We start from the raw sequence: 23,043 nt of genomic DNA on the forward strand, positions 1-23,043 counted from the left end.
AAGGATTTGGCTCCAACGTTCACCCACAAGAGCCGGCTCTTAGAGCCGACTCGTTCCCGAACGACCCATGACTAATGTAAATACGTGCTGTTTCAGCTGCCAGTACCGCTTCTGTTGGATCTGCTTACAGTCCAGTGAGGAGTGCAGGAAATATGAGGAGCTGTACTGGTCTCTGTTCTGCACTAAACCCACAGTAGGCAGGCGCATACTTACATACTCTTATTTGATTTATTTATCCTGCTCTAGAGCTAAAACAATTTAAGCTATGAACACGAATCCATCTTTAAAACATATAGACAGCCCCAACATTTTTGATAGCATTTATACTTTTTGAAATACATTTTTTTTTATAATCTCCAGTGGATTTCAATGGCAATAAAAGGGGCCATAAACTTTAATGGAAAAAACAAATTTTCTCCACTTTTACTGTTTAAGCTATAAACAGTCTGGCTGATACCAACCTCGAAGTCCTGACTTCTGAGTCTGGAAAGGATGTTTGATGTTGTCGGCACGATGCGTTGATAATGAAAGGGTGGTGCTTTTACCGGTTGGTTCTCCTCTGTGTCTTTCTCACTCAGACACCCACAGGCTCAGCCACGCAAGCCCCCCCCCCCCCCCCCCCTGAAAAAGTCAAGGGGTGTGAATACTTTGAAGGAACTGTAAAATCCTTAACTAAAGCTGAATCCTACATGTACAAATTACCTCGATTAACCTGTACCCCCGCTGGGTGCTGCAGCGGTCTAAGGCACTGCATCTCAGTGCTAGAGGCGTCACTAAAGACCCTGGTTAGATTCCAGGCTTATCAAAACTGGCATGATTGGGAGTTCCATTGGCCCAGCGTCGTTAAGGTTTGGTTGGGATAGGCCGTCATTGTAAATAAGAATGTGTTCTTAACTGTACTTGCCTAGTTAAATAAAGGTTAAATAAATAAAAATATAGCCTCGTGATTGTTACTTAAATTTTTTTATTTCGATAATATTTTCTTAACTATTTCTTGAACTGCATTGTTGGTTAAGGGCTTGTAAAGTAAGCATTTCACAGTATGGTCTATAAGTTGTATTAGGTGCATGTGACATAAAAATGGATTTGAATCATTGAGGAACTCCCAGATCAGTACAGTAGTTGGCAGTAATGCTCCTTTTTAGACTTGACCCTGTTATTTACATAGCTGTTATTAGCCAATGCTGTTGTACATGACACTAGAATCATAGGAACAAAATGTTTGAAGATCATGTTTCTGGATTGCAAATGTGATTGATATGACAGAATACATTAGGCAAGAGATAGACAAAGGATGCACTGGTTTTGTGGGGTTTTAATACAGAAACATGTCATTTTGCAACAGTAAAATAAGCAAGCCATCGTACAAAACACTAGCTGAGTAAATGTGTATGGGAACAGATTGTCATATTTAACAGGATATTTCAAGCCGGACATTTGTCTCTACATCATCAATGATGCACCTCACCTTGTATGAACCACATCAACTGTGCTGCACTCAATGTTCTGCTCCCTTTGCCCCCAATTTGAATTATTTCTGTTCCTTCCGTTAAAAGACACAGACTAAATTTCTTTTAACACGTACAGTAAGCTAATACCATTTTTTTTTACCAGTCTCTCTGTATATCCCCAGTGCTTTCCTTGCTTCCTGTTTTTCCTTCCATTAGTCTTTCATGAAGACCTTATCAGCCGACCCCTCCCATTGAGTGAGTGCGCTGGTGAAATCGCAGCCCCCCACAGTTTCGGAAAGTTTTCCCACACTGGCTACAGGTGTAGGGCTTCTCTCCTGTGTGAATGCGGAAGTGTCTTGTGAGAGCCCAAGAGTGACGGAAGCGTGCGTTGCACACTGTGCAGGCATAAGGCCTCTCTCCAGTATGAATACGCTGATGGATCTTCAGGTGCTCCATGCGGTTGAAGTCTCGACCACACAGGGAACAGTGGTACGGGCTCCGCCCAGGGGGGTAGAGGTTGCGCTTTGGGAGCTTGTTCATATCCTTTGGGTGAACAAGACTACGATGTCGCCGCAGCTCCTCAGACAGATGGAACTTCTCTCCACAGATCTTGCAGATGTGCTGTGCTGCAGCCATGTTGTTCACTTCATCTATCTGAGGGCTGTACATCTGGTGTGAGTGAGAGGTGGAGGCCCCAGCAGTCTCTCTGGGTGGGTACTGCTGCTTACCAAAGCTTGCATGGAGACCTGTGGCTGAAGAAGACGATAGGATGTCCAAGTCTGGAATGTCTGGGTTGAAGATTGGGGAGTCCGCTACAATGTCAAATGAGAGAAAATGGATTAACCACTTGAAAAACTATCATTGTCACCTAACATGAGGTTTAATCCAGTTACTACAGAACTCTTTGGGCTGGTTTCCCAGACCCAACTTAAGGCTATTCCGGGAATAAACATTCTCTATTGAAATAGATTTTTTGTTGTTGTCCAGGACTAGGCTTAATTTGTGTTTGGAAACCAGTCTGTAGTGAGGGACTTACATAGAGAGTGGCTAGTGGAGGGGGTGAATGAGTCTGGATCCCTGTGAGGGAGCTGCAGTGCCTCTGGCCTCCAATCCTCCAGCAGCCTAGTTTGAGCCAAGGAGAGACTGTCTGGACAGTAGTCCTCTTCTCCTCCTTCGGTGTGGGGACCAGAGTTCCTACTGCATCCCAGGTCTGCAGACTCCACCTTCACTTCAACCAGACACTTCACCTCTGCATTCTTTGTGGTAACTTCAGGGAAGGGATGGCTGTCAACTGTGGATGTGTCATGTCCTGCGGTTGTCTCTGTGCATGCTCGGTTAAAATGTTCAGCATCTTCATGGGTGTCTGAGTACATGTTTGGGAGAACCGCTTTAGTCCCTGTAACGAAATATTGATAAGGAGATCATGCATCATAGCTTTGTGAAAACAATACATGACATAACATTTAAAATGTGAATAGTTCAACAGTAGTGAATGACAGTCCAACTTACCAGCTGCATCTCTTTGACTTAAAGTCGACTTGCCCAATAAATCTGGTTTAATATCTTGAGTGCAGATACGACCATCCTCACGGATCTCACAAAACGATTCGTTAAGATATGCAGGGATATCAGCAACTTCTGATTCAAATCCTCCATACCTATCCTCAACATTTTTTGTATGAAGAGACTGATTGGATTCATGAACCCCATGCTCTCCTTCTCTTCCTGATTTGATAGTATTTTGTGAGACGTTTAGAGAATTCAGCTGCTGATGAACCTGTTGAATTCTACTATTGGTACTGGCTTTGTCCCCTATTATTGATTCTACTTGACGTTCCTCTCCTCGCGCTGCACATAATTCAATTTCGGCTGCTTGCAAGCGAAACTTAAGTGACTTATTGTCCCGCAGCGTCTCGTGCATTTGATCCCGCACGTCCCTCAACACTTGGCCGACTAGTTTTGTAACCTCAACCACCGCTACCTCCACTGCTACTCCTAATGCATTTTGTATAGTAGCAGTCAATTCATCCTGAAACGAAAATGATAATTCTGCTACCAACGCCGTGTTTGGAGGACTCACGTTTGCCGACATTTTCGTGTTACCCTCGAACAAATTCTGACCTCAAGTCATGAGTTATTAATAATACTAAAGTCCAGAGATGTTTTCAAACAAGATAGCTAGTAGCTACGTATTTTAGCATGTACTGTATGTTAAACAACTGGCTGAGTGCATCTGGAAGTGTGCCCACGTTTGTTTGGTGAAAGCTGCTAACTCCCACCCCTTGCCTCTGACTGAACGCTGTCCCTCTGCTTGTTTAGTTCACTTACCTAGCAAGTACATCATTTAGTCTGTAGCTAACACTTAGTCACAAAATAATTGAAAACTATAATTTCAAGTGGCATTTAAAGAATTGTTGCATGCTTTCCAGTTAGCATTTTCCTTGAATAATAACGGAAGTTTCTTCTTCCTGTTTGCTGTTAGGGCCAACCGTTGTCTATACCTTCACGTTGTAGCCTATACCAGCAATATATTTCAAGAGACTATATGATAGATCATATAAGTAGAATACGTTTAACATAAACTCAGAATGTGTAATATACATGTTGGATATTGTGTTTTTATCAAGTCGTGTGAAATACATTGAGTGAAAAGCAACGCAATGTTAAACTCTGGCTTGAGTGTTTGTTGGCCATCTATTTCAAATCAAATGGTCATGTTCGAATGGCTAGTTACCACAGCCACAAATGATTCCCCCCCCCCCCCCACCTATTTCTACAATTTCCCTTCTTAAAAATTGATTTTAAACATTGACCATAACCGTAACCACACTGCTGACCATGTGTCTAACCTTTTAATACCAAAAAGCTACTTTTTGTTTTCATTCATTTTTACGATTCACTTTGTGGCTGTGGTAACTATTGGAAACCGCGAGTACGAGATAGCATAATGCATCCTTCTTTTCCTACCCTCCTTGAAATGACGGCTACTGGCAAATCAGAGTGAGTAAATCATTAGTGTGATCATTGTGAGGAAGGAGGAATTGACACCTTTTTAAAGGGCGTTGGAATTCTGTAGGCCTACAGCTATAAAATAGGCGGTGTATCTTATGCCTTTGTTAGACAAAATGCTATTATTGACTGTATGATTGATTGATAGATGAGGAGGATGATGATGAGCAATTGATGTTGTTGCTGCTACAGTAGTACGCCTAAGGTTATTGTTATCATTTTCCATCATTGTCTTTTCTTGCATTTCCTTCCTCCTTGCCTAATGTCACCACGTATTTTAGCAGTGGTGGAAAAAGTATCAAATTGTCATACTTGAGTAAAATTAAAGATACCTTAATAGAAAATGACTGAAGTAAAAGTGAAAGTCAGCCAGTAAAATCCTACTAAAGTATTTGGTTTTAAATATACTTAAGTATCAAAAGTAAATGTAATTGCTAAAATGTACTTAAGAATCAAAAGTAAAAGTATAAATCATTTCAAATTCTTTATATTCAGCAAACCAGACGGCACCATTTTATTTTACATTTTTTATTTACGGATAGCCAGGAGCATGCTCCAACACTCTTGATAAGTGTGAATTAGACCATTTTCTTGTCCTGCTAAGCATTCAAAATGTATCAAGTACTTTTGGGTGTCAGAGAAAATATATGGAGTAAAAAATACATACTTTTCTTCCGGAATGTAGTGAAGTAAAAGTTGTCAAAAATGTAAATAGTAAAGTGAAGTACAGATACCCCCCAAATATGTTTACTTAAGTACTTTACACCACTGTATTTGAGTGATTGCAAAGATGAGAGCAGAATGTCCTATGATATTAATTTGAATTCCTATAATTGAGCAATTCTTAAGGCGAAAGGGGAATGGAATTCCAAAGAGTCAACAGGCCTCTCACCTGCAGCCACACAATGACACAGATCATTTAGAGTTGTTCAGAGCAAGCGGTCAAAAAGCCTACAGGGGTGTCAAACTCATTCCATTAATGGCCAAGTAGTGTCTGGTTTTTGTTTTTACCTTTCAATGAAGACCTAGTAGGCAACTAGGTGAGGGGAGTTATTTAGTAATTAGTGATCTTATTCATCAAACAAGAACAAGGGAGTAGCGAAAAACCATAGACACTCTGCCCTCCGTGGGGGAAAAAGTAAGTCTATGGAAGAGGGTAAGACCCATGAGCCTCCTAGGTGTTGTATTGAAGTCAATGTACCCAGTGGAGGACAGAAGCTAGCTGTCTTCCGGCTACACCATGGTGCTACCCTACAGAGTGCTGCTGAGGCTATTGTAGACCTTCATTGCAGAACAGTGTGTTTTAATAAATTATTTAGTGATGTGAATATATTTAGTATAGTTCAATCTAAAAATGAGATTTTTTTTACGTTTCACTGTTTTTATTTGTATGAAATTCACAGAGGATGGTCCTCCCCTTGCTCCTCTAAGAAGCCTCCATTGATAGACAAACAAAACAATGATAGCAATTCAAATTATGTATATAAAATAATAATAAAAGGGAAACACTGACATTTATTAAGAACTAAGTTATTGCAGGGACATGTGGTGTGGGAGAGCCATTGTCTTTACACTGTACCACTCAGAGGGGGGTATTTGATGCAGACATCCCCCACACTACCTCCTGGAGGTAGTGTGGGAGACATATCTTATTAAAGAGAGGTTTGTAATCTAGATCGTTCTCTTTACACTACCCAAGTATCTCTCCTGGACATAGTTTGTCTTCAAAAGTTATGTAGTGTAAAGAGGTCCTTGGCCTGTTGGACCTGGGTGGACAGGGTGTGAAAACCACCCTGTCCACGGACGTGGTGCTGAAGAGCTGACCGCAGCGCTGTTCATCCTCATGGTGCTGAAGCGTTGACCGCAGCGCTGTTAACATTTATGACGTTGAAAAACTGACGTGGCGCTGTTCACGGCCGTGGGTGCTGAATCAGCATCGATCTTTTTGCTTTCAGCGCTGACTACCGTGCAGGCTGCTTGATGTATAGCCCACAGAATGTGCAAAACCCATAAAACCCATACAGGGAGTGACCAACAGGTGTCGCAAACGCTCTGATGAAAACATGATTGAATAAATCTGTCAATTGTCAGAAGGGATACCGCATTGAATAATTTAAAAAAAAATCGGTATGGAAATTGAATGATATGACTCACAAACATATAATCCGTAGATGTCTGGTCTTATTTTCTCCTTTTGACTAGTTAAGGGGTTTATTTCTGTAAGTACATATAACGGCTAAATAGAACATGACTTAGCCTAATTGGCTAACTTGGATATTTATTGATCAGTCCATCGATGGTAAAACATGCGAACACTGGCTTGTGATAGCCTAAATAAAATAGACAATATTTCTGTTTTTTTAGTAGGCCTACAGTAAACAAGAACCCGAGATCCTGTATTTTATGATAATTAACCTTAACTGAACGCAATGTCCTTTCAGTTTTGCCCCACTATCAATCTCAAGACCCAAACAGTCATTTGACTGACGTTTCAATAGAAGTGTGCAGCAGATGAACATGCATAGAGGAGCATCAATGTGACAGACAATGCAGAGTAGTAGTAGGCCAGGCTACAGTAAACAGACGGAGTAGGAGTGGGCATAATACTCCATCCAGCAAGCAGCATAGGCTGGCTATAAGGACCAGTGCAGGCGTCACTCGCCGCATGTGCCAGTCTGTGTGTGCTCGCAGACGTGGGAAAAGGTTGATTTATAGAAATTACACATGTTCAAATGAGCTCGCTTTTTCTGAACGCACGCGCGTTGGATGCTTCACTATATGGAAACGATGAGAAGGAAAATAGTAATGTGGCTATAATAAATGAATAACCTGCTCGTTTTAGTGGGGGTGATTTTAAGCAAGCAAAACAAGAGACCTGCCTAGTAATGGAGAACGAGGCTGCGGAGCTGCTACAGCAGCAGCAGAGCTACGAGGACGTTCGGAAAAGCGGGTATCTCCGCAAGCAGAAATCTATGCACCGGCGATTCTTCGTTTTGAGAGAAGCCACGGAACAGGGCCCTGCCCGTCTAGAATATTATGAGAATGAGAAGAAATTCCAAAGCAAGTCACCTGTCCCGAAAAAAGCGCTGGATCTGGAGACTTGCTTCAACATCAACAAGCGGGCGGATTCCAAGAACAAGCACATGATAGTGATGTATACCCGCGGGGAGAGCTTTGCCATTGCAGCAGACAGTGAGGAGGTCCAGAATGAATGGTACCAGGCCATGCTGGACCTTCAGTGGAAATGTAAGCCATAGTACAAGGGTTTACTATACATGCTCCATTTCCCCTTGCGCGTTTAGTCTGCATGGGCCAATGTTGGTCTAGCCATTCTGGATTGACATCCATTTGACATTTACATCTGTAACGCGACATCATGTTAATGTATCCTTTATAGCCCATCACACGTGTGATGCTCTTTGTAGTGTGTGTATATATATAGTACATTGAATACAGAATATTGCTATTATAAATCAAGATATGAGCAGGTGCATAGCAGTTCAAATGGGGTGGTGGACCACTGCTGCACGCGCTCTGTCTCAGCAGTATAATAACCATAATAATAATGTTTTTCATCATTTAAATTTTCCTGCATGTTACCCTACAACATTATTGCAAACGTGCATGAACCAGCATATGGAATTGTTGTATTCTTATTTGCGACCAAATAGGCTGCAGGACGCCATCATTCATAGCGCATAGTCTAGGCTACTGCAGAGGATGCAGCCGAGTAGTCCGCTGTATGTTTTTATTTTTCTACACATAACTCTGCACGTCGTGCGCATAACCTACATTTCTGTGCTATGGCGTTGGCTGGCATGGGGGAGAGCCGCAGCATCTCCGTGTTTTCATTTGGAAACGGGTTTCTATTCGTTTCCGTCGTGTTTAAAGTAGGTTGTTATGCTGTGACACTAACTGCCACTGCTATCGTTTCAGTAGTAATATGATTAAAAAAAAAATATAATAATGATTGTAATAATGTGGCACATCATTTCCTCAACATTACGTTTGTCTTTATTGTACGTAGATATTGTATTTTCTATTTATATAGGCATATGCAATTGGGATTTCACCTAATTTTAATATCGTCAAGGAGCACATGTTCAACTTAATAAGAAACGTTTTTTCCATCTCAAGAGGTTAAATTTAAAAAATGACCATATTAAGTGCCTATTAAGTGCCAAACAAATCAACAGGGTTGACTGTAACAGGGTGTCAATTAAAAACGCAAAAGGCACTCATTTCGTTGAACAACCCAATTTAAGATACACTATAAAGAACACGGCTACACTAACACATATGTTTGTTTCTTGAGTGGAGCATGAATGTTGCTAGATGGAACATATCTGGAGTTACAATGTTGATGGTCAGTAATAACATTGTAATTAGAGTATTGACACCTTGTAGGTTATAAAGATTGATCATTTTCATGACTATAAACAGTCTTTATTGCACCAACCCAATAATGTTAAAGAAATGGTTTTGAAAAATATGCCTTATTCACACAATATGAAATGTCACTCCACCACATGCTCTTAACCATCATGCAGGGTTTTTGTTATATGATACTGTCTTCAAAAATAGTGTTTTATGAATGTGTTCATGCAACAACACCTGCCTGCGTGAATAATGGGGCTAGTAATGTGTCTCTCACATGGACAGCGATTTTTAAGCCAGTTAAGGTGTGGCGTTCCTAAATGTGTTGTATGTGCTACAACTGACGTTCCTTCTGACCTTGATACTATAGGAATATTGTATACAATATTTTTTTGTCTGTCAACCGTCGTAATGTTCTGTCTCTCTGTGTGTGTCTCTCTCTGTCTCTACACTGTATATCTCTTTGCATAGTTTTTTGTCTTGCTGTGTATTGATATGTGTCTTTGTTGTGATTGTCTGCAGGTAAAAGCCCAGAGAATTGTGGCAGTGGTGGGGAGTGTGGACTCCCCTCTCCTCCAGGCCCAGCTTTTAAGGAGGTGTGGCAGGTCAAGGTGTGGCCTAAAGGGCTTGGCCAGGCCAGAAACCTAGTGGGCATCTACCGGCTGTGCCTGACCGACAAGACGGTTAACTTCGTCAAGCTCAACTCTGACATGGCCACCGTGGTCCTACAGCTGATGAATGTGCGTCGCTGCGGCCACTCTGAGAACTTCTTCTTCATCGAAGTGGGCCGCTCGGCCATGACGGGGCCTGGGGAGTTCTGGATGCAGGTGGAGGACTCGGTGGTGGCCCAGAACATGCATGAGACCCTGCTGGAGGCCATGAAGGCTCTGAGCGAGGAGTTCCGCCAGCGCAGTAAGTCCCAGTCTGTGGGAGCTACAGCTGGAGGTGGCACCGCCTCCAACCCCATCAGTGTCCCCACCCGCCGCCACCACCCCAACCTACCCCCCAGCCAGGTGGGCTTCAGCAGACGATCCCGGACCGAGACCCCTGGAGCAGGTGGGGCCAGCTGCACCAGCACTTCACCCACACCACGCAACGGATTCCCCAGGGCGCGTACAGCCAGCATCGGGGGAAGGATGGAGGAGGGCGGAGGTGGACCCAGGGGGGCATGGGCAAGTTCCAGTCCCAGCCTGAATGGATCCTGTTCCACTACACCCACCCTGAGACCCAAGCCCACCAGAGCTCCAACCCCAGCTAAGATCACTCTCAGCCTGGCCCGCTACACCCCCAACCCAGCCCCCTCCCCAGCCCCAAGCCTCTCCTCCAGCTCTGGTCATGGCTCAGAGTGTGGACTAGTTGGAGGGGCAATGGGAAATGTAGCCATTTGCTCTTACACCCGTGTCCCTCAAAGAGTCTCTGTGTCGGGCTCCCCTAGTGACTATGGCTCCTCAGACGAGTATGGCTCCAGCCCTGGAGAGCACTCCCTGCTTGTCCCCAGTCTGCCAGGAGGGTCCCATGGGGGGATGGGACACCATGCTCATGGAGAGAGCTCTTCCAGCTACATAGTGATGGGCCAGAGAGAGAGCCTCCCTGGGTCCCATCAGCGTCCTCAGGGCCGCAGGATGCTGCGGCGCTCCTCCAGCAGGGAGTGTGAGGCAGAGCGCAGACTCCTCAGCAAGAGGGCCTCCCTGCCCCTGGCTGCGCACGAACGCCTGGCCCCTCGTAGGAAGGAGGAAGAGGATGAGGACGAAGAGTACACTGTCATGTCGCAGAGTATTAGCAGGGATGCCTTTGTGTCACAACGTGGATCAGGGGGCTCGGCAGCAGGGGGCTCGGCAGTGGCAGTCGTGGTTGGGGAGACCCGGGTGAGGGCTGATGGGGTCCGAGGAGAGGTGGGAGGAGGAGGGGCACCAGTGGACAGTGGCTACATGGCCATGTTACCCGGAGTGACAGCTTTTCCTGTTTCCCTCTCTCTATCTGTGGCCGTGTCTGACGTCTGTGCCAAACCTGGGGCTGATGATGAGTACATGGCCATGACTCCCAACAATAGTGTGTCTCCCCCCCAGCACATCTGCCTGCCTGTCTCAGAGGGCTACATGGTCATGTCCCCCAATAGCAGCTGCTCCCCAGACTTGCATGGAATGGCCATGTGGGGGAGCAGGGGCAGCATGGAGAGCCGAGCTGGCAGTGACTACATGAACATGTCTCCTATCAGCATCCGCTCAGCTTGCAGCACACCCCCCTCCCAACCTGAACAGAACCAGTTACAACCCAAGATGGTCTACTCCTACTTCTCTCTGCCACGATCCTACAAACACACACTCTCTACACGCTTCGAAGATGACTTAGATCAAGGGAAAAGAAAGGAGGGGGGTCATCACGACCATGACGGTCCTGGAAATCGGGGTGGACAAGTGGGCTGCAGCAAGAGGGACACAGCCACAGTTGGCCCTGCAGGAGGCTGTCAACTCTCCCTCTCCTCTTCCTCCTTCTCTTCCAGCTCAGCTAGCAGTGAGAGCCTGGATGATAGGCCCAAATCAGTGGCAACAGGGGGAGGGCTACGACTAACAAGAACAGGGACAGGGTTCAGGAATGGCGGGTTCAGGAATGGGGGAGCACGCTTAAAGGACGGATCCTACCAGCAAAAACGTGCATCGCATGGCCCAGGGGGACAGCAGATGAAGCCTCGTCCCCTCAGTGTTTCGGTGGACATGTCTAAAGCTAACACTTTGCCAAGGGTTAAGGAGAATCTCCTTCCCACAGTGCCTCAGAGCCCTGGGGATTATGTCAGCATAGTGTTCAGGGGTGGTGACATGGGGTGCAGGAGAAGAGACCAGTGGGGGCCAGAGCATGGACTGTCAGTGACCCATGGAACCCAGAGGCCCCTGGACCGTCCAGCCCTCTGCCACAGTGGCTCCACCAACCTCCCCCGCAGCTTCTCTGTACCTCTGGCCACCTCCGCTGCCTCTGCTGAGTACGTCAACATGGACTTGGGGATGGGGAACTCCCCTTGCCCATGCCCCCAGAGCCCTGTTAAATCACCTTTCAGCCTGCCCCCAGCCATCGCCCCGAAGCCCAGAGTTTTGGCCCGTAGTAGGCCCTCTCCTAGGGCAGCAGAGGGCAATGTAGGTGGGCATAGGGCGGCAGTGCCAACAGACTTACCCACATCATATACAGACTACACAGAGATGGCCTTCAGCATGGGTTCAGGGCCTAACCCTGCAGCGCCTGCCATGCACGCTGCCCAAAGATCATCAATGGAGCAGGAAACAGGCTTGGTCTTTCCCTCAGAAAAGTCCTATTCATCTCCTGCCCAGAAGCAAAGCAGCAGGCTGGCCAGAGACAGGGTTGACAGGGGCGACCAACTGGGACGGAGACGCCACCGCTCTGAGACCTTCATCATGACTCCTCCCTCTCTCCCCTTCCACCTATCCTCCTCAGGCTCCTTGTTCTTGGAGATTGCCCAGGCAGCATCGTCTCATTGGCACGGAGGGCTGGAGGGGGGTTCACCGTGGGAGAATGCACAGACAGCTATGTCTCAATGTGCCATTCCTGCTGCACCCGCAGCCCAGGCTTCATCCTCTGGGTCTGCTGAACAAGGCCTTAACTATATTGATCTGGACCTGGCCATTAAGGACAGCTCTCAGACTGGACTGGAGGGGGGAGCCACCGTCCCCCACAATGTCTTCACATCCATCCACAGTGGGGTAGTTGGGGGAGGCATGACTGGTTTGGGGAACAACCCTGGCTATGCCAGTATTGATTTCTGCAAATCAGAGGAGTTGAGAGCACATCATCAGAGCAGCAGGAAAGATGTAAAAGGTAAATGTACTCTATCTGTTTTCACCAAATGCACACAGAAATGGGTATGTTAGCAGTAGTAGAAATCTTTGTTATTCTGTGTGATGGAATACATTTCTGGCACACAATTGCTTCAGTGTTGGCTGGCCTCCTAAAATGACTGCTTGAGTTGAACAATACATCTTATTTCACCATCAGAGTTTGCAAGGGTATTTACACATAGGGAAGCATGTACAGTTTTCAACCACTCCACAAATTTGTTGTTAACAAACTATAGTTTTGGCAAGTCGGTTAGGACATCTACTTTGTGTGTGACACAAGTCAGTTTTCCAACAATTGTTTACAGACAGATTATTTCACTTCTCATTCACTGTATCACAATTCCAGTGGGTCAGACGTTTACTACGGTTTGCAACTGCACATGGGGACAAAGATCGTACTTTTTAGAGAAATGTCCTCTGGTCTGATGAAACAAAAATAGAACTGTTTGGCCATAATGACCATCGTTATGTTTGGAGAAAAATGGGGGAGGCTTGCAAGCCGAAAAACACCATCCCAACCGTGAAGCAAGTGGGTGGCTGCATCATGTTTGAGGGTGCTTTGCTGCAGGAGGGACTGGTACACTTCACAAAATAGAGGGCATCATGAGGCAGGAAAATTATGTGGATATATTGAAGCAACATCTCAAGACATCAGTTAAAGCTTGGTCTCAAATGGGTCTTCCAAATGGACAATGACCCCAAGCATACTTCCAAAGTTGTGGCAAAATGGCTTAAGGACAACAAGGTATTGGAGTGGCCATCACAAAGCCCTGACCTCAATCCTATAGAAAACGTGTGGGCAGAACTGAAAAAGCATGTGTGAGCATGGAGGCCTACAAACCTGACTCAGTTACACCAGCTTTGACAGGAGTAATGGGCCAAAATTCACCCAATTTGTTGTGGGAATCTTGTGGAAGGCTACCCGAAACGTTTGACCCAAGTTAAACCATTTTAAGGCAATCCTACCCAATACTAATTGAGTGTATGTAAACTTCTGACCCACTGGGAATTTGATGAAAGAAATAACAGCTGAAATAAATAATTCTCTCTACTATTATTCTGACATTTCACAAACTTTAAATAAAGTGGTGATACTAACTGACCTAAGACAGGGAATTTTTACTAGGATTAAATGTCAGGAATTGTGAAAACTGAGTTTAAACTTGTTTGGCTAAGGTGTATGTAAACTTCCGACTTCAACTGTAACACCAACACTGCTTCTCAAACGACCTCAAACAAACCCTGTCACCTTTTTGTCCATCTCTGAGAGGTTGTCGAGACCAGTGGTTCCCAAACTTTTTATAGTCCCGTACCCCTTCAAACACTTAACCTCCGGCTGCATACCCCCTCTAGCACCAGGATCAGCGCATTCGCAAATGTTATTTTTTGACATCATTGTAAGCCTTCCACACACACAATATACAATACATTTATTAAACATAAGAATAAGTGTGCGTTTTTGTCACAACCCAGCTCGTGGGAAATGACAAAGAGCTCCTATTGGACCAGGGAGCAAATAATAACATAATAATAATCAACAATTTTGCTATAATTACATATAAAACCTTATTTGTTAATTGAAAATTGTTAATAACTCACCATAGGTTAATGAGAAGGGTGTGCTTGAAAGGATGCACATAACTCCGCAATGTTGGGTTGTATTGGAGAGAATCTCAGTCTTAAATAATTTCCCACACACAGTCTGTGCCTGTATTTAGTTTTCATTCTAGTGAGCGACGAGAATCCACTCTCACATAGGTGCGTGGTTGTAAAGGGCATCAGTGTCTTAACAGCGCAATTTGCCAAGGCAGGATACTCTGAGCGCAGCCCAATCCAGAAATCTGGCAGTGACTTCTGATTAAGTTCAATTTTCACAGAACTGCTTGTTGCAATTTCGATGAGGCTCTCTTGTTCAGATTTCGGTAAGTGGACTGGAGGCAGGGCATAAAAGGAATAACGAATCCAGTTGTTTGTGTCATCCGTTTTGGGAAAGTACCTGCGTAATTGCGTACCCAACTCACTCAGGTGCTTCTCTATATCACATTTGACATTGTTCGTAAGCTTGAGTTAATTTGCACAAAAACAAATCATACAGTGATGGAAAGACCTTTGAGTTGTCCTTGTTAATGCAGACAGAGAAGATCTCCAACTTCTTAATCATAGCCTCAATTTTGTCCTGCACATTGAATGTAGTTGCAGAGAGCCCCTGTAATCCTAGATTCAGATCATACAGGCGAGAAAAAACATCACCCAGATAGGTCAGTCATGTGAGAAACTCGTCATCATGCAAGAGGTCAGACATGTGAAAATTATGGTCAGTAAAGAAAACTTTAAGCTCGTCTCTCAATTTACAAAACGTGTCAATACTTTGCCCCTTGATAACCAGCGCACTTCTGTTGTAAAAGCGTTATATTGTTGCTTCCCATATCATTGCATAGCGCAGAAAATACACCAGAATTCAGGGGCCTTGCTTTAACAAAGTTAACCATTTTCACTATAGTGTCCAAAACGTCTTTCAAGCTGTCAGGCATTCCCTTGGCAGCAAGAGCCTCTTGTGGATGCTGCAGTGTACCCAAGTGGTGTCGGGAGAAACTGCTTGCACACGTGTTACCACTATGTCTCCCTGTCATAGCTTTTGCACCATCAGTACAGCAGCTACGTTTGGCTACATATGGACCGTTAGTGTAACAGTTAATGTGATTGGATGTTAATTATTTCACTAGGCTACCTGTATATGACATTGTGTGATTATTTCGCTGAACACTAGATGGTTTCATTTTATTTTTAGCAGTGAAACGAGGCTACTCGGGCGAGAGAAAAACCTCACCCAAATGTATAGCCCCGTTGGAAAATATAAATGGGCTGTTTGAAAATGTGAAGAAAAAAAAGTATATATATACAGTATATATATATATATATATATATACATATATATATGTGTATATATATATATATATATATATATGTATGTATTTATAGATATATTTTTTTATGTGAATCACATTTTATTTTGGCGTTCCCCCGACGGTATTGCGTGTACCCCTGGGGGTACTCATTCCCCAGTTTGGGAATACCTGGTCTAGACAACTGATTATGCTGGGTCATGAAAGCTAAAGTGTAGCCCATTGATGGCTGGAGAAATAAGGGCTTTCATTGTACAGGGGTTACAATAAGATCTGTGTGGCACTCAACTATGATTTAGCATTATTAACATTCGTTGCCTTTTTAACACAGCAGAGGTTATCATTTGTAAACTAGGACTGTTTTAGTTTATTAAAACTTGATAAAGGCTAACCCTGGCCCCACCACCCCTGGATTACACAGGGATTAGATTGGGGAGGGGGAGAAAAACACACCAGGTTTACCTCCCCATTCATTCTAACCAAATCCAATGAAGGAATCCTTACTTCTGGAGAAACGCACACAAAAGAGTTTAAGAGTTAATGTTTTGTTGTAACCCTTACCCTCTTAGCTGTTTTTCATGAGGATTGCCTTTATAAAAGCTTGTGTTACTGTTGTAAGGAACCCATCTTCTACAGTGTTTACCGCTGGTGTAATTAATGAACACTTCTCACGTCAAGGAGAGCCTTTGGGTGATGCACCGTAAGCCGTGTATAAAGAACTGAAGTGGAATACAGGTTAGGTTACATGACATCATCCTTTAGCATTCTTCAATCGGATGACGGAAGTTGAACCATGAACTATGACATGTCTGGTGGTCAGCAGGCTGTACATCTAACCATGCCCTGACCAGTGTCAGTGGTCTTCGTCACCTGTGGTAGAGATAGTTTGCTGTCAGTGTATGTCAAAGGATTACTCATGAGCCCTGTGTCAGCAGCATGTACACAGTGTGTTACAGAGCCTCGAGAAAGGAGCCAGATATTTTGGGTTCTTTGATTTTGCTTACGTCAAAGGAAGTCTTATTCCTTTTGTTTCCTTAGTGATGCCAATGAAAGTGTTGTTGTTTTCACTCTGCTCCCCCTCTCTTCTCCTCTCCTCCCCATTGCCCAGTTCTACTGAGCATATTCTCTCTTTTTAATTTCCTCCTTGTTGTGAAACCATTTCCTAAACCCCAAGGTGCTTATCATTCAGTGTGTGATTGAACAGCCCAGTCAGCTCTTGTGTGGTAACAACAATCACCAAGCATAAAGTGGTTACTCCTCTTAGTGCAATGTTCAGTTCCTCACCCAGCCAGATACACTTGATTTATGGATCTTTGTTTTTGCCCTAAAGCGTTCAGCCATGTCTGATGTGTACATTGGCTTCCCGTCTGTGAGAAGTGTTGAGCTGCCTTCCAGGCTGAGATTTGTATAGCTGCCTGCCAGGCTCAGGGTTGTCTATAGAGAGTCTTTCGTAATCACAAGTGGGCGTTCAGAGAGTGAAGCCAATTGATTTGTCTACTGGTAATGAGCCATTTCAGATGGGTGGAGGTGGAGGGGTCAGGATTGTGGCCAGGTGTTTGTGTTGATGTGTGGGTGGCTTGTTGGCTTTAGACTTTCACGTGGCAAACGCTGTAGGATGTTTTGTGTGTGTGTGTGTGTGTGTGTGTGTGTGTGTGTGTGTGTGTGTGTGTGTGTGTGTGTGTGTGTGTGTGTGTGTGTGTGTGTGTGTGTGTGTGTGTGTTATATAGAAATGGAAGCCAGAGTGTATTTATATGATCCAATGACTGGAGAATTTATGTTTATCAAAGGGAACAAAACTGCATTGCAATGGAGGATGATGCAAGAGGTGAGAGAGGTTTATGGATTAACATTGTCATCTGTCCACTCTGGTTGAAGGTATACAGTTATTAGGTACACCCATCTAGAACCTGGTCAGACCCCCCTTGCCTCCAGAACATCCTGAATTCTTCGGGAAATTCTACAAGATGTCGGAAATATTCCACAGTGATGTTGGTCCATTCTAACAGAGTCATGTTTCGGAGGACTCATGACTCCTGATCTTCGCCTCGCCCGAGTCCGTAGGGGAGTTGCAGCGATGGGACAAGACTGTAAAAATACCATTTGGATATCACAAAAGGGGTACAAAGTACACAAAAAAATGTATTTTAAAAAATGGAATAGATGGTGGTACATTTATGCTGTGAACAGCCCGTTCCATCGCATCCCAAAGATGCTCTATTGCGTTGAGGTCTGGGGACTGTGCAGGCTGCTTAAGTACACTAAAACTCGCTGTCATGTTCCAGGCAATGTTTTTACACTCCTCAATTGTTCAGCTTTGGTGATCACATGTCCACCTAGTCAGTTGTACAACTGAAGGATCAACAAGTTGTGCATTCCAAAATGCCGTTCTGCACACCAATGTTGTACTGTGCTGTTAGTTGTCTGTTTGTGACCCGCCTGTTATGCACGATTCTTGCCATTCTCCTTCGACGTCTCACGAACGAGCTGTTTTCGCCCACAGCACTGCCCGCAGACTGGATGTTTTTAGTTTGTTGCACCATTCTCTGTAAACCTTAGACACTGTCTTGCGTGAAAAGCGCAGCAGGGTGGCCGTTTCTGAGAAACTGGATCGACAATCATACCACACTCAAAGTCACTTAGGTCACTCCTTTTGCCTATTCTAACGTTCAATCAAACAGTAACCGAATGCTTCAATGCCTGTCTGCCTGCTTTATATAGCAAGCCACGGCCACGTGACTCACTGTCTATAGGAGAAATACATTTTCGTGAACCAGGCGGTGTACCAATAAACTGGCCTGTGAGTGTAAATAGTGAGCGATGAATGCTTTTTAGTTAGTTGTGGATGTTGAAATATTGAGTTTTTATGGGAACAGAATGCAGATTCTTTGTTAACAGATGAAATATGAGCAAGAGAATAGAGCTGAGAACTCTTGAGAAGGGAGGTACGGAGGACGAAGAAGGCCTTGTTCCAGCTCTTTACAACAGTGCTTGTGTTGAGAGTTCCAGCACTGACTAAGGTCACTACACAAGAAGTAATGTAACAGTAGCAGTGGAGGAGGCAGATGGGGCTGTTGAACAGAACAGAACAGAATCACTCCAACCTGAAGTTGAGTCATCAGGTCTTTTGTATGTGCTTCCTGTGATGTAGAAGAGTAGTGGGGGACCGTAGGCTACTCGTGGTGGTGGAGGCCCAATGCCATGCTTATAAACCTCTTTGAAAACTGTTTCTTCAGACTTGACAAAAAAAAATGTATTTTTCAAAATTCATGATAATTTGATTTGGCCACATTATAAGGAGTCCCCTGTTTTTTTGTTGGCTCATATTTAGTGTAGCAGGAGTGGAATGTGTTGTGTTGTTGTTGCCACGACTGAAGCAATGACCAAGAATGCAACGCGCCCCTTGTTTTGTGATTGGGCTGAGTGTTTACTCCCCTTTGCCGTCTTTGGATCCACTCTTTGTCCCCAAGCTGGTTGTTCCCAAGCAGAACCCTGATATCCTTCTGTTCTACTCTCTATTGCTGCTCACAACCATCTGTGGTGTATAGGAAACCTTATTATTCAGAATAACCAATCATAATAATTCCAAAAAGGGTTATGGTTTTAATTAACTAATAGTAATTGGGTTACTGCCCTCCAAAGATTGTGATTGGCTAATGAGAGGCAAGGGAGGGGGTCACCTGGGAAGGCAGTAGGGTTATTAGTAGGGCTGAAGCAGCAAAGAGTGATGGCTAGCTGTGTTAACTGTGTGAATGTGAAATACACGTATTCCGTTGTTTTACAATTAGTGAAGTCTTGGAGTCATCAGTAAAGAACCCAGCATCTAAGATGCAACACCATCCACTCAAATACTTCCATGTGAGGTCATTAATCACAATGGTCCTATGAATATTCTATTTTCTCCCTGAATTTTCTGTTGTACTTCATGCAGTTTGTGTGTCAATTAAAACGGCATAGTTTAAGTGATACACTCTGAGATGTAATGTTATTTTGGTTTTCAAAAGCCATGCTTTTGTAATGCTGAAAACAAGACAAAAATATAATTATTTGATGCAGCTTTCAAACATGTCACATAATGAAATGGGTGGGGTGAAGGGAGAGGGAGAGGGGCGATTCAGTCTAGCTCACTCTCAAACAGACTGAAAAGGAGCCAGACAAAGGAGTTTCCCAGTGGCATTGTTAATGACCTGTGTACAGACAGCGAGGAAAACAAAAAACGAAATCTATTGATTGACATTACAGTTACGTGCGCGTGTGAGACAGATAGAGACAAAGAAAGAGATCTCCTTTTTTTGGGCGTCTCAACCATTTTCCCATTAGGCTTCTGAGGTGATTGTAAATCCTAGATCCTAGACCTCTCCTTGATGGTACTGTTCTGATGTTTGTTAACACCTATATTTATTCTTCCTTTCTTTCAGAATGTTAATGATACATCTTCATGTGGACATTACTCCTGGGATTGAGCAGCACTGTCCAACACTCCTCATTCTAACCATGGTGGGGTTGGTGGGCAACAGGATGTTTCTCACTGGAAGAGGAGTAACAGAGGTGAAGATATACCCATCAAATCATCATTACGGTAACTATTTGTCATCCTATCCAGTTGTTGCTATCCAATACTAATGTGTGCCAAAAAACTGCTGGTTATAACCAACACGACATGGTTATTTGAGGTAGAAAAATCTAGCCAATCAAGAGTGATTACAGCAACTCCAACCAACAACAAGGATCTAATGATATTTTGTTTATTTTTCCTAAACATAAACTTCATGGAAATTGTTATAAAAATGTGAAATAGTATAAAGGTGCATTCAGAAAACAATATAGTATACATATGTTGATGAAAGCTACAAAAATATAGAAATATATATATTATACTTTTTAAAAAGTGCCTAATTTTTGAGTGTAGCCATTTTTACACAGGGAATGTTGAACAGGTCTGTTAGAAGGGAAAATATGTTGGTCTTGAATATAATTTTGTTAAGAATATTGTGAATACTGTATGTTGAAAATGTAATATAAAGTTATATAGTAAGAATAATCAAACTGCCTTACCGTGTTTGTGAAAGTACTTAAAGAATAGCCTCTTTTTACTTTATGCTGTGCCTCATGCTTCAGTCACAACGAAGGCTCTCGTTCCCTCACTTTCCTGCCTGAACCCTACCAGCTGGATCTCAGCCAACAACCAATGCTGCATAAAGACACACACACACACACACACACACACACACACACACACACACACACACACACACACACACACACACACACACACACACACACACACACACACACACACACACACACACACACACACACACACACACACACACACACACACACACACACACACACACACACACTTTAATAGTCCTACATGTGGTCCAGCTGAGTAGATGAGGTTGATAGTAGTCACATTTACTGCTGAGATACTTGTGTTTGCCAGAACATTATTACACAAACAGGCTGAGAAGGGGATTGGATGTCTTATCAATGTGATTAAAGATTCCTGTATGGCATGTGTGTGTGCAAGAGCATGATTAGAGTGGAGATGGATATCAATTAATTATGATATTTCCAGACCACATGATGGCTTCCCACAGCCTGTCAATTACCAACAGGGTAACTTTAATTTATTTCATAATAATATTCATCCCTTAATCACTTGCTTGTTAAAGGGGCAATCTGCTGTTGCTACATCCATTTTTGGACTTATAAATTGATGATATGTGCCCACTGATTCTTAAAGAATTTAACTTAGAATTGCCTCATGAGCTTCGTTCCTCTGTCGTATCTCATCAGAACCCCAAATATAAGCTTGATTTACTCCAACATTTGTAAGCAAAATAAATGTAAGTAAACCAAACATGGTTAATACAATCATTTTGTTATCATGTATTAGTCCTTGCATCCATAGCTCTGTCTGAATTTGAGAGTGGTTACCTTTCTCCAGCCCCATCCCTCAGCTTTTTTTTTTTACTGAAACAGGGAAAACTCTTTGTTTCACCTGCTAAATGCTGCTTTAAAACCTGTCTAGGACATACATCCCGCTAGGGGAACGTTTGGCCGGAAATGGCCTGATATGTCATTATTAAAAGTAGGGGGGTAGCCTTAATAGGTTTTAAGGTTCCCCCCTCTATATAACCACAGACAATTACAATCATATCACACACACGTCCCATGTAACCTGTTCCCAGATCTGTTTGTGCTTTCTTTCCAACTCCAAATGACCATAGGAGCTGGCACGATAATACAAACAGACCAGGCACCAGTGTACATTGTCTGTGTATCCCAAAAGACACTCAAGTGCCTGGCTGCCTGTGTTTTTTGGTGTCCTCACATTCTACCGGTTACCCTCACTCATTCTCAATAGGTTCCCATTCCCTTATATTTCCCTACCCCTCCTGTACCAGTCAGATTCTCTTGCAGAAAAACTATTGGTATTTTTGATGTGGTGGCACAGTTTTATGAAATCACTTTAGTGATTTGAACATAGCCCACCCATTACTACCAGTGTCTTGTGCTTTAATGCAGAGAAATTTAGTGCCAAAATCCTGTATTACATAGACCAATGGATTACTCATACTTCACTATGGTAGACTTATGCTGTTGTTGCTCTTAAGTTCATTTCAACATACAGGCTAATGGCATTGCTTAATGGGACTTTTATAATATGCCTTTCGTTCTTCTTCCCTTAAAATTATTCTTCTTAATTGGGGATTTTTATTAGTGAGTTTCTCTTACCTCATAATCATGTCTAAAGACTCTGAACAGACGTGACAGTTGGTCTGAAGCCCCCCAGGGCTGTCTGAGAAGGGTTCAGGATCACACCTTAACTTCCCCAGGGCTGTCTGAGAAGGGTTCAGGATCACACCTTAACTTCCCCAGGGCTGTCTGAGAAGGGTTCAGGATCACACCATAACTTCCCCAGGGCTGTCTGAGAAGGGTTCAGGATCACACCTTAACTTCCCCAGGGCTGTCTGAGAAAGGTTCAGGATCACACCTTAACTTCCCCAGGGCTGTCTGAGAAGGGTTCAGGATCACACCTTAACTTCCCCAGGGCTGTCTGAGAAGGGTTGAGGATCACACCTTAGCTTCCCCAGGGCTGTCTGAGAAGGGTTCAGGATCACACCTTAACTTCCCCAGGGCTGTCTGAGAAGGGTTCAGGATCACACCTTAACTTCCCCAGGGCTGTCTGAGAAGGGTTCAGGATCACACCTTAACTTCCCCAGGGCTGTCTGAGAAGGGTTCAGGATCACACCTTAACTTCCCCAGGGCTGTCTGAGAAGGGTTCAGGATCACACCTTAACTTCCCCAGGGCTGTCTGAGAAGGGTTCAGGATCACACCTTAACTTCCCCAGGGCTGTCTGAGAAGGGTTCAGGATCACACCTTAACTTCCCCAGGGCTGTCTGAGAAGGGTTCAGGATCACACCTTAACTTCCCCAGGGCTGTCTGAGAAGGGT

At 43.9% G+C, this 23,043-nt stretch overlaps 2 protein-coding genes across 2 annotated transcripts; one reads left to right on the forward strand and one right to left on the reverse strand.

Annotated features, from left to right (window-relative positions):
- Positions 1-1,295: 1,295 nt before the first annotated feature.
- Positions 1,296-3,952, reverse strand: LOC109892684 (zinc finger protein 473 homolog). The gene is made up of 3 exons (XM_020485395.2): positions 2,961-3,952; positions 2,488-2,847; positions 1,296-2,263 (listed from the first exon to the last, which is right to left on the reverse strand). The coding sequence occupies exons 1-3, from the start codon at positions 3,541-3,543 to the stop codon at positions 1,686-1,688; spliced, it is 1,521 nt and encodes a 506-aa protein (XP_020340984.1). The 5' UTR covers positions 3,544-3,952; the 3' UTR covers positions 1,296-1,685.
- A 3,054-nt stretch (positions 3,953-7,006) lies between these two features.
- Positions 7,007-20,827, forward strand: LOC109891793 (insulin receptor substrate 1-B-like). The gene is made up of 3 exons (XM_020484277.2): positions 7,007-7,706; positions 9,360-12,659; positions 19,998-20,827. The coding sequence occupies exons 1-3, from the start codon at positions 7,346-7,348 to the stop codon at positions 20,003-20,005; spliced, it is 3,669 nt and encodes a 1,222-aa protein (XP_020339866.2). The 5' UTR covers positions 7,007-7,345; the 3' UTR covers positions 20,006-20,827.
- The last annotated feature ends 2,216 nt before the right edge of the window (positions 20,828-23,043 follow it).

Source organism: Oncorhynchus kisutch, linkage group LG6 (genome assembly GCF_002021735.2).
Source record: "Oncorhynchus kisutch isolate 150728-3 linkage group LG6, Okis_V2, whole genome shotgun sequence".
Lineage (NCBI taxonomy): Eukaryota > Metazoa > Chordata > Actinopteri > Salmoniformes > Salmonidae > Oncorhynchus > Oncorhynchus kisutch.

Coding starts and splice junctions, on each gene's coding strand:
- LOC109891793 (XM_020484277.2), top strand. CDS start 7,346: ATGGAGAACGAGGCTGCGGAGCTGCTACAGCAGCAGCAGAGCTACGAG. Junction 7,707..9,359: donor GCTGGACCTTCAGTGGAAAT/GTAAGCCATAGT, acceptor GATTGTCTGCAG/GTAAAAGCCCAGAGAATTGT.
- LOC109892684 (XM_020485395.2), bottom strand. CDS start 3,543: ATGTCGGCAAACGTGAGTCCTCCAAACACGGCGTTGGTAGCAGAATTA. Junction 2,848..2,960: donor AAGTCAAAGAGATGCAGCTG/GTAAGTTGGACT, acceptor ATTTCGTTACAG/GGACTAAAGCGGTTCTCCCA. Junction 2,264..2,487: donor CTCCACTAGCCACTCTCTAT/GTAAGTCCCTCA, acceptor TTGACATTGTAG/CGGACTCCCCAATCTTCAAC.